This window comes from Maniola hyperantus, chromosome 12, assembly GCF_902806685.2.
Source record: "Maniola hyperantus chromosome 12, iAphHyp1.2, whole genome shotgun sequence".
Lineage (NCBI taxonomy): Eukaryota > Metazoa > Arthropoda > Insecta > Lepidoptera > Nymphalidae > Maniola > Maniola hyperantus.
Window position 1 is genome coordinate 12,272,350 of NC_048547.1, and position 12,187 is coordinate 12,284,536.

At 39.0% G+C, this 12,187-nt stretch overlaps 1 protein-coding gene across 1 annotated transcript; it reads right to left on the minus strand.

Annotated features, from left to right (window-relative positions):
* Nucleotides 1-3,778: 3,778 nt before the first annotated feature.
* Nucleotides 3,779-12,186, minus strand: LOC117986797 (uncharacterized). Its single transcript, XM_034973667.2, has 6 exons — nucleotides 11,920-12,186; nucleotides 9,741-9,792; nucleotides 8,926-9,071; nucleotides 7,826-7,912; nucleotides 7,098-7,204; nucleotides 3,779-6,240 (listed from the first exon to the last, which is right to left on the minus strand). The coding sequence occupies exons 1-6, from the start codon at nucleotides 11,947-11,949 to the stop codon at nucleotides 6,069-6,071; spliced, it is 594 nt and encodes a 197-aa protein (XP_034829558.1). The 5' UTR covers nucleotides 11,950-12,186; the 3' UTR covers nucleotides 3,779-6,068.
* Between the last annotated feature and the right edge of the window lies 1 nt (nucleotide 12,187).

Sequence of the window (12,187 nt, forward strand, 5' to 3'; positions counted from 1 at the left end):
ACGTGATTACCCATAAAATATTACTAATAACCGACTCACAGGATTAGTCAAAGGCCTGACTCTTTCGCGCCGATTCATGAGGCAGGCCCTTTGAAAAAGGACCCCGGAAGGATTCGAAAACTAGTCAGGCTTACTTCGACTAATCACGTGACTCGTGAGTCTAGTTCGTTATTAGTTATTACATAGGTATACGAATGAATTTTACCTCTAAGTAGGTAGGTACCTACCTTCTTATGATAGGTACTTGATGACAGATACTTCGACCGTCCGCTGTGCCAGATCCTTCTTTCCACGCACATGCAAACTGTGGAACCAACTCCCATCGGCGGTGTTCCCAGTAGATTACAACATGGGGTTATTCAAGGGGCGGACCAACAAATTCCTAAAAGGCCGGCAACGCATCGGCGGTTCCTCTGGTGCTGCAAATGTTCATGGGCGGCGGTAATTACTAAACATCAGGTGACCCGCCCGCTCGTTTGCTCGCTATCTCTATTTAAAAAAAAAGGTGTAATAAAGTTTAAATAGTGGTTCACCCCGTAGGTACTGACACCTCGCGGTATCCCATAATTCCCATACGATAAAACTTTTAACATTAGACGCAAAAAGACCTAAAGAGTTATTGGAGACCGGAGACGTTCGCCTGTTAAAGTGCTGAGAGCAATAACGCAAGAAGTTCTAACAGGATCTAACTGAAATTATACATAAGTTTCAGTTTATAATTTGTAAGTAGCCGTTTTTGACAAAATTTAGCGTTGAATTCAACCTCCACTATAAAACCCCCCATGTCGTACGGGGCCCCCCTCAAATAAAGCTTTTTTTATATTTTTTATGCAATATTCAGATGAAGGCCATCAGTTTACATAATATTAAATTTGGAGTAATTACGTTAAGTAATTCAGAAGTTATAAAACTCCGACAGACGGACAGACGGACAAGTGCAATTTCAGTCAAGTAGCCTCAGCGACCTCGCTTCGCTCTCGGTCAACTACTTCGTTCAGTACATTAATTACCTATATAAATTTTAAAAATTATTTAGTAATTTCCTAGATGTGTAGGTAGTTAGGTAAAACACTATCATAAAAATTATAAAAATAATTACCTATAATTGAAATTATTTATCGTACATATTAATGGATACTTAGCTAATCAATTACAGGAAAAACACAATAATTTGGTAATTATGAGGCATGTCGTAGCTCTCTACAATTTATGAAATTGAAATATTTCATCAAAACTAAAATGAAACTTTGTTAGTTTCCATTCATAGATCAAGTAGCCTCCAAACATAGTTACTTATTTGTTGAACAAGATAACAAAGTTTTTTGTTTCTCATGCTTTTGAATCCCTCACTTCACTTGTATCTTTTTTACTTATGTAATCATTCGCTCGCTCGGATTAAAAAAAAAACAGCGTTAGACACATTTTTTAATTCTGGTGGTGTTAAATTATTCACTAGATTCACTCTGTTACTTTTTGAACTTTTGCAACAATTTTCTACAAATAAAGGTACTTACTTACATATTATTATATCCACCTACTTAATCTCATCATATCGCCGACGGAACCCTGCTACACTGCGCGTTTTTTTAAATAATGACGTAGGTAAATGATGACGTACATACGTTGTACGAGTCGAATTAAAATTGTAGGTTTCAACGCTTTGGTATTTTTGCATCGTTTCGAATGTAAAGCCTTTGACGTCACCCCTACCTACTGTGGTTATTTGCTGCATTTTGCTCCTGTTTGAACTTTAAACCAATGCAACGTAGAGAAAGAGACGTGAAGGTAGGTAGGTAGGTACGTACTTATACCCATACAGGGTGTAATTAGAACAGCAAAAATTAGCACTGATAATTATGTTACCCAAACACAATCCAACACCAATAAACCTTTTACTTGTAGGTTTAGTTATTTAGTATTTTTCAAACCCGCATCCGCATCTAAAACTTGGGGTCAATTCCCCGCCTACGACGCGGCATTGACCCCGGAGCACCTATTTACCTACGCAACGTTCGTTGACCTTTAGCGTCAGTGAGGTTTTATTTGGAATACATTGCGAGCTTTTAAAAAATACAGGATATAATTTTTTCACGCTGAATTTGTGGTGAGTAGGTACCTATACCTACCTATCTATTAATCTACTTAACTAATTAGTTTAGTAATCTACTTGCTTGAACTTACTGTTTGGTACTTTATACCTACCTCATTTGTTATTATTTGGGTTCTATAAAAAATCACGTAGGAACTCTTTAATTTTCCGGGATAAAAGTAGCATATGTCCTTCCCCGGAATGTAAGCTAACTTTGTACCAAATTTCATCAAAATCGGTTGAACTGCTGGGCCGTGAAAAGCTAGCAGACAGACAGACATACTTTCGCATTTATAATATTAGTATGGATATCATAATATCCACTGTCCAGTAGCAATAGATAGTGAGAGTCAAACAGGTCGCGGACAAAGATAACATTTCGCACTTTCACGCCACGAGCGGCGCGGCGGCGAGAATAGCTCCCTGGGCACTGGTAACTTGTTTAGTTGGTGTAACTTGGCAGTTAGTAAGCCGCAATCGTTCCCACCACTACCAAAATATGATTGCCCAGCGATGGGGCCGGGGATTCATCATGCGACAAAAATATTAAAAAAAACCAACTTTACTTAAAATTAAAATTAAAATTAAAAAACCTACTTCCAAAACCACTACAAAGTAAAAAATAACTTTTATTTACTACACGTGTACGGTGTATGTACCTTTGTTGAAGTCCGGCCAGCTTCGCGATTTGATTTCAAGTTTCGTTTATTATGCGCGCCCGACTTCATACATAGGTACATACACGTGTAGAAACAAAAGTAATTTTTTACTTTTTAGTGGTTTTGGAAGTTTTTCTTTTTTTTTAGCTTTTTACCTAACCTTTGTACCTAAAATATCAATTCACCAGCAATACGCTTTATTGTTTTATTCCGATTGACTATTTCTTCTACAGATTTACATAGAATGCCAGCTGCCTGGTTTGTATCAGGAGTGTGGCGGATGCTGATATTTTGACATCCTCGGATGTCGAATGATGACGGATGCAGATGTCTGAATTAAAGCAAATGTTCCGCATTTGCGGATGTGGATATCCGTAACACCCCTGGTTTGTATCGTCAATGCGAAAGTGTGTTTGTTTGTTGGATTTTATTGATTTGTTGGTTTATCCTTTAGTAATGTCGCAACGGAGCAACGGACTGACGTGATTCTTTGCACAAGTATAGTTATAGACGTGAAGAGGGACGGTACTTATTATCCCTGGAACTCAAGAAGTTCCCACGGGATTCTAGATCCATGCGGACGAAGTCGCAAGCATGACCTAGTCAGCTCCAATCCAATCCAATCCAATCCATCAGCCTGTTTGTTAGTCAGCTCCTTCACCTATTAAGTAGTTAAATGTAAATCATACTAAATGTATCTATAACTATATAGCATATGCATGCGACTTCGTCCGCCTGGACTACACACATTTTAAATCCCTATTTTACCCCCTTAGGGGTAGAGTTTTCAAAAATCCTTTCTTAGCGGATGTCTACGTTATAATAGCAATCTGCATGCCAAACAGCTTCAAGCTGCTAAGCAGTCAGTCAGCTTTTTTTTTAACCTATTTTAGATCTTTTAGAGTAGATAGATAGTGAAACTAAAAATGATCAGGTCTACAATGGGTTTACTAATAATATGATTAATCTAGTAAGTACTTAAATCTAATCAATTTTGATTATTTAGTCAAAAATAATACAACTATTTATAGAAAATATAAAAATTCGTTTAATATAATAAACAGATGAAAATGTCTATCAGTAAGCTGGTTCCGAAATTATTTATTTTCAAAAAAACAATGACACAATAAATTATTAATTATTATTATTAAATAAATAACTTATTAACTAAATAAAACTAAGTACAAAAAGACATAATATGCAGAATAATTTAAAGGTTTTTTGTATGCGCATTTTTCGCGGCCAAAACATAACCTGTTAGGCACGTATTATATAAATTAGTGGTTTGCGTGATATTGCAGACTATTGTCCGTTCACCGTAACTTGACGCGTGAGTAATGTTGGCAGCATTGCAAATCACACAATAATAAACCCTAAGTTCTAGGGAATAAAGAAACCAAGCAATGCTGTCAACATATTATTACTCACGTGTCTACGATGAATGGACAATAGTGACCCGACCAACATCGACATCAGAAAGGAATGCTTTGAGGAAAGTATAGTACGGAAAGCATAGGCTCGTATGTGATTTGGTCAATCAAAATGGTTAATTAACACTAACTGTCATTTTTTCTTTGTCGTTTGTATGGGAGTGCGTAACAGAGAGAGCCCTATATTTAACATCTCTCCGTGGATAGAGTATAACGCGTAAAATTTAACTACTCACGCGCCATTTTAACTTTTTGTGTCAATTTTCATGACAAAAGTAACTATAATTTTAGTCCTTGTTTTAAAGGTGGCGTTCTTTTGACATGACAATTGACCCATAGAGTTAAGATGGCGCGTGAGCAGTCATTTTGTACGGACTATTTATACCTAAAGGAAGTGATTGGAATTCACAATGTGGCTATCAAAGTACGGCCGATAGGTACAATAGGTACCTACCGGCCGTACTTTGATAATTATTATGATTATGTAGGTATAGCAATAGGATAGGAATAGGATAAAATACATTCAGCAGTCTTTCTGTACGTACAAGTGTTCTTAAGTTAAGCGTTCTTAATTTAAAATCTTAAGCGATCAGTCTGAGTGACACGAAATACACAGTAGCAGTTAAACTAAATTTATAAGTCCCGCAAATTGCTAATGCGCGTGGCCGCCATTTGAATGATCTCAACACTGGACTGAAGTTTCGAGCTGATGGTATATTTTTATTTCGGCTGACGTCCAAATGACGTCATTTCGATGTTAATAAGACATGGTTCCAGCGCAATAGCAATTTGCGAGACTAAGAGCTAGCGCGCACCACGGTAAATTTCCGTACGTTTTTTCCCCCGCAAAATCTGTGAACTATAAAACTATATGAAAGCGCGCGCACTGCGGAATTAATTCCGCACCGGATTTCGATACATTTAAATTCAAATTTACGGATTTTAAAGCGCATCGCAACTCACTGCACCGTGGTGCGCGCTAGCTCTTATACTTAATACCTATAAATATAAAGCCTCTTTAGCTTACCTACATGAAATCACAGTTACAATAAGTATTTAGTTTTTATATAAGTAACGAATTGTAAAATTCGATTGTAAACTGAAACAGAATACTCAACACGCTATAATATAATCTCGAATTTATATTTGCCCACTCCACTTAAGCTTCATTTACGCCAGAGCAATATAGTGCGACATTGCAGCATGCCTTATGGCTGCATTGTACAATAATTATTTAAATAGCCAAAATCCTCAGCAGACTATATCGTTCCGTATGGTTCCGTGTAAAATCGCCCACAAGCATACGATTGCAGGATCCGGCAAAAAACGGATGCTGCTAAATTTGTTATCCGATTTTTCTACGACAAATCGATCCGGTTGTACTAAAAAATGCAGGATCCAATTTAGTGGTATGAGTCCCGCAAATGGCAATGCGCGTGGCCGCCATTTTAGTGACGTCAGCACTAGACTGAAGTTTCGAGCTGATGGTATATTTTTATTTCGGCTGACGACAAAAAGACGTCATTTCGATGTGTTCACACAAGTTCAGACGTGCGATTGCGTAAGGTTTAACTATGATGGCTATTCTAAGCCATTGGCCATAAATAGTTAAAGCGGATTCGAATTGTATAAATTATACCATCAGATGAAGACCTAATGACCTAATACCGCAAAAACCAGAACTCGTAAGTCGGACGGGTGGCATGGACGGTCGGGGAGATCACCGACACGCGCTGGATGGCCGTGTGCTTACTATCCGATTTTGCAGGATCCGATAAAAAATAAATCCGTTAAAACTTGATGCCGTGTGAGGGGGGGGGGGGGGAATACCATAGACAAAGGAATTATAAATGGTGGTACTAGGTGGCTTGGTCGGTCAGTGGTTACTGGTTACCCTTTCACGGCTGTGCAGGAGCAAGAGACGGGCAATGTCGCTTCGATGGTCTCAGTTCCGTTATCGCCCTTGTCCACGACCACTTTCCATGTGTTATAGTTCTGCTTACAGACTGCCTTGTATTCTGACGCCATGCAGAAAGACTCGAAGCAGGGTGCGTTGACATTGCTGAATAAAATTAAATAAATAGGTAAATAAACAATTTGCTTGCAATTAAACTGTAAACTAGCAATTAAACTTGTAGAAGTTAGTTATCTTCGTTTGCAATGTTTGTAAGATTTTTAATTTTCATGGCGGTTATTTTTATATTTTCTAAAATATATTTTCTAAATTCCTATAGTATGGGACAGGTCGAGATGTCAATCGGGGAGGGAACGCCCGGCACACCCGCACAGCTCCCACGGGCGAGCGCGGGTGACGTGGGCTGTGCGGGCCCGCCTCATGCCATCTCGACCTATCGCGGACTATATATAAAGTGTTGGTAGACCCCGCACTAGGTGGACAGATTACATCAAACGAGTCGCAGGATTGAGGAGGTGCAAACCGTGGCGTGTGGAAATCCCAACCATGGACCTATAATAATAATAATAATTTATTTATATATTTATTTATTTTATTTATTTTATATCTAATTAGAACGGCAGTGCCACTTACACTAACTAGATGATTAATAATAAATTTAAATACAAATAAAGGTACAAGAAAAAAGACATAAAATACAAAACGATAAAAGATCAAAGAATTTTGAATATGTACGCTGAGAACATTGAATGACATATTCATGCAATGCTCTCAGCGTACTTCAGTAACTCCCGAACCAGATTGTCGTCTTCAATTTGTAAGATAATGATTCTTCACTGCAGTTTTAAAGGAGTCTAGTGACTTTGATTTCCGTATGGTCAATGGTAGTGCATTCCAAAGTTCAACAGCTCGCACAGTGAATGAGTTGCCATAGAACTTCGTTTTTTCGTTCGTTTACCTATGTCCAACTGTGGACGTCAATCAGTTGACAATGATGACATTACCTGCAGGTTTCTAGCCGGACGCGTTGCACGTAGTCATGGCCTGGAGCCTGCACCACCGTACGCCATATCTTATCCCTCTTTTGCCTTACTTGGTACAGTGGTTCAAACTGAAAATTAAATAATGTTTATATTTGAGTTGCACTGAAAAGTGGTGATAGCCTAGTAAGTAGTTAAGATATTGGTCTCGTATTCTTTTTTTCTTAAATAAAAATAGCGAGCAAACGAGCAGGCGGATAACCTGATGTTAAGATGATTACCGCCGCCCATGAACATTTGCAGTACCAGAGGAATCACCACACCAATGCGTTGCCGGCCTTTCAGGAATTTGTTGGTCCGCCCCTTGAATAACCACATGTTGTAATCTAATGGGAACACCGCGAGAGAGAAGTATTCGAGGGGTCTGAGGTTCGATCCTGGGCACAAACCTCTAACTTTTTATAGAATATGTGCGTCACTTGCTTTTACGGTGAAGGATAACATCGTGAGGAAACCTGCATGTCTGAGAGTTCTCCATAATTTTCTCAAAGTTTAACCGTAACTATAAAGTAACTCTAACTGCCCGTTATGGAGCTGTACCTTATTTGCCTTCCTACATATAACAAAAGTTATAAGATGGTTATAAGTAGAAATGCGCGCGTCACTGTGGCAAGACGGGTGGCACGTACGAGACATCCGATCGTAAAAATGGGCATACAAGTCATCGGAAAAGAACAAATTATTCAACTTACGGTCTCTTCCGACTTGCAGTTGTCATCGTCGTCATCGCCTGCCTTGTTGGTAAATTCCACCACCAGTTCAGGTAGTTGCACGGGTTTCTAGAAAATTAAAAGCTTTTTTTTAGTCAGATGATTTAGTATGGTAAGTGATAATAATAATTATTATGAGCTGTGCAGCCCACTTAAAGCGGTGAACTTGCCGGTGTATGGCCAGAGTTAACTAGAGTGAAAGAACTCTCAGTTTAACCTGAATCGCCGATATGTAAAATATCAGGTTATAGGATTGACGCTGGTTTCCTAGGAACGGAGACGGGCGCTAATGTGGGACGCAACTTGCGTTGACACATTGGCCCCGTGTCATATCAGGGAGACAGCATCAAGACTGGGAGCCGCAGCAGAAACAGCTTAAAACGGCAAGCGGCGCAAGTATGCCTCTCTTATCGAGAGTTACATTTTTGTTCCGTTTGCCGTGGAGACCCTGAGGCCATGGAGTCTTAGTGCTAAAAAAAAAAATTACGAGACATTTCAAAGCGATTAATAACCACATCTGGTGACAGAAGGGCTGGCTCATTTTTTGCGCAACGGATCAGCCGGGCTGTCCAGCGCGGAAATGCAGCCAGTATTCTTGGCACCATTCCACGCGGGCATGATTTGTATAGTATTTTTTTTAAATTAAGAATATAGCCATGTTAAATGACTAATATTCCCCTTTCCTCTCCGACTAAGCGTGAAGCTTGTGCTAGGAGTAAGTAGTAGGTACGAAATTGGAAAAGGCTATCCAATCCATCAGCCTGTTTGTGTCCACTGCTGGACATAGGCCTTTCCAAGAGTGCGCCACCAAACACGGTCCTCAGCCTTACTCATACACCCGCTCCCCACCACCTTCTTCGGGTCATCGGTCCAGCGGGCTGGAGGTCGTCCCACAAATAAGGCTAGCTTTAAGCTTTTTTGGCTATAGGCATAGAGTTATGATAGGAGACGTCAAATCAAAGCACTGCCAAGGGTCACTGATAGAGATTTCTCATAGGGATAAATGATTCCCTGTGAACTTTTACTCTCTTTTTCTATTTACTGTAAATGTTTTTGGTACAAATAAAAAAAACAGATCTTACATGGTCTTTGAACATCTGGTTAAACTTCTCCTCAGGATAATTGGCAGGCTTGACTGTGCAGTACGTCAGGGAGCGGCAGGATGCCGGCACATGGTCGTCGTCAGCCACTTGACGCACTGGCTCCGGGAACTGGATTGGCAGGTCACCTAGAGGAATGAAGAAAGACATTATGATATTTGTCATCATCATTGCCGGTCGACTGCTGAGCACGGGGGTCCTCTTAAAATGAGAATGTTTAAGGCCATAGTCTGCCACACTGGCCCAGTGCGGATTGACAAACTTCACACACCTTTAAGAACAATATTATGATGAAATCTAGACAGACAGGTTTCTTCAAGATGTTCACCCTTAAAGCAAGTGATATTTGAGTCATGTTTAGAACGCATAAATGTAAATTAAGTGTTTTTTTTTACTTTTTATTGTTAACTAAGTTTAGCTGAAGCCTATGGCTAGTACGTAATATTAGTTTTCGTTAAAATTGGTTAAACGTATTAGCAGTAATAAAAAAGAAAACTTTTGCATTTACATGGATTATGACTTGTTTTTAGAGTTCCGTACCCGACGGGACCCTATTAGGTACTAAGTCACCCCTCATACCCGTCCGTCCGTCTGTCTGTCTGTCAGCGGGCTCTACTTCATGAACCGTAATAGGTAGTTCACATACTATGTATTTTTATTGTCGCTTTAACAACAAATAATAAAAATTTCAAAAGGGCCACTTTTATTAGTTGTACGATGGTACATAACCTTTCCTGTGCGAGTCTGACTCCCACTCGATATTTTTTTCTAAACAACAAGTAAAATAAGTAACTTACTCATCTTAGCAACGTTTGCGGCCGTGATGTTGTTGAGGTTGAGGACGATGACCTGAGAACAATAATTACCCATATTAGGTTTTCTTTTAAATTGTTAAGTAAGTAGGTACCTTACATACCCACATATGAAAAATGAATACAATAAAGGCAAGTTTAATAATTTATATGCTTACATAGCTGAATAGATCTGTCAGCTAGGGTAAGCAGTGCATTTATGCCTTTATAACCTGCACGCTACTGAGCAACACTACCACGTGATCCATTATGAAAAAGAAAAAGAAAAACGTATATAACAATCCTGTATACATATACATCTAAGTTATACTCTCGTATAAATTACATAGATAATATCACAAAACGTGACAGTTAATGATGTAGATTCCTAGGGTTGCTACCAAGTTACTATAGTCGACGTATTTTAAACTGAGTCGTCGAGTTTTCTGTCTGTTTTGCTCGCACTTACCAACGACCTGTAAGTGCGAGCGAAATAGAAAGATAACTCGACGACTCAGTTTGAAATGCGTCGACTATACCTATACACAAAGTAAAACTAACCACAGAACAGTAAAATAAACCCGGCCAGTTTTGCTGATCGGATGAGCTGTATAAGTCGAACATAAATTTAGTATAGTCCACGAGGACGAAGTCGCGAGCATAAGCTAGTCTAAATATATAAAAGGAAAAGGTGACTGACTGACTGACTGACTGATCTATCAACGCACAGCTCAAACTACTGGACGGATCGGGCTGAAATTTGGCATGCAGATAGCTATTATGACGTAGGCATCCACTAAGAAAGGATTTTTTAAAATTCAACCTCTAGGGGGGTGAAATAGGGGTTTGAAATTCGTGTAGTCCACGCGGACGAAGTCGCGAGCATACGCTAGTTTAATAATAATTTGTCATCGTTATTAATCACATTCTTAGTTTATTATAGTATGTGAGGCCTTATGAATACATAAATAAGCTATAAATTTTATTAAGATGGTATTGAATATAATACCTACCACTTAGAACTTAGAAAGATACTATATCTTTAGTGTCTTATAGGTAAACTAGCTTATGCTTGCGACTTCGTCCGCGTAAATAACACGAGCGCAGGGTCTTTGAGAGCGCCGCAGGCATCGACGCATCTTTGGAGGTGTCTCATTAGAGGGCGCTCGGCGCCCCCTTAGACCCGGCGCCCGTGTGCGCCGCACACCCTGCACCATAGGTAAAGACGCCTCTGTTAACCTACTATACTAGAAATAAGCCTAGGCTATACCTACTAGGATTATATTATTATCATCTAGTACTAGCAGGTAGTAGGTACAAATTCAGGTTAAACTAACGAGGGGACAACTTCGCTCTCCCTTTTGAGAGAAATCGCTTGCAGTATTGAGAAAGTAGATGGACATAGGTACTCTAACTTAAGGCGCATACAGAGCTGTATTGCCTTTAATTCACTTTCTAATGCATTTCCCCAATCTCTCTGGCACAGGTGAGGACTGTGGTCTTATAGTGGGAGGTACATTTGGTTTTTGATAGGGTCAATTATTTGAGAATCACGACCCATATATTTTTAAATGCGAAAGCGTGTTTGTTTGTTGATTTGTTGGTTTGTCCTTAAATCACGTCGCAATGGAGCAACGCATCGACGTGATTTTTTGCATGGTTATAGTCAAAGACCTGGAGAGTGACATAGGCTACATTTTATTCCGGAAAATTAAAGAGTTGTCACGGGATTTTCGGGTTTTTTTTAAACTCTTTTTAATATTAGTACCTACCTAAAGGCGGTATGAGTAATGAGCTGTTTTGTTAAGGTACCATAGCATAGCCCACATCACATATAGTGCATTCAAAATAAACTGGCGTGTTTCCACTTGAGACCGTCATTAGTAATAACAATAGGATTACATTCGACATGCCACGTAAACAATAGGGCTAATAAACCAAACACTCATAGAGCCCATTCATTTTTAAAGGAGCCGGTTCAACCTCATAGTGTTGATGCTTTTGAATTCACCCGCCACGACTTAATCCTATTGTTACTGTTAATGACGGTCTCAAGTGGAAACACACCAGTTTATTTTGAATGCACTATACCTACTTCGAAGTTATACTTTCATTGACAGAAAAAGCTGCCTCAACTTTCAAACAAAGGAAGTGAAAGGAAGGGAAGAAAAATAAAAATACTTACGAAGACAATAAGGCACGTCACAGGCAACATTTTGATCACTTTATTCCTTTGTTCACTTCCAAATAAAAAAAATTAATACCTAGGTAGTATTAAAATAGTTTGTATCTCTTGAATTACGAACAGAAAACTTGTTCTTAGTTGCAAATGACGCGAAAATAAAATAAATACTTGTATGCACAGCTAACTAGCTACTTGTTTATAATGTGTAGTTGTTTATACTTGATAATAATTGTTTTAATACTGGTTCTAAGTTGCGTGCGGTTGCGTT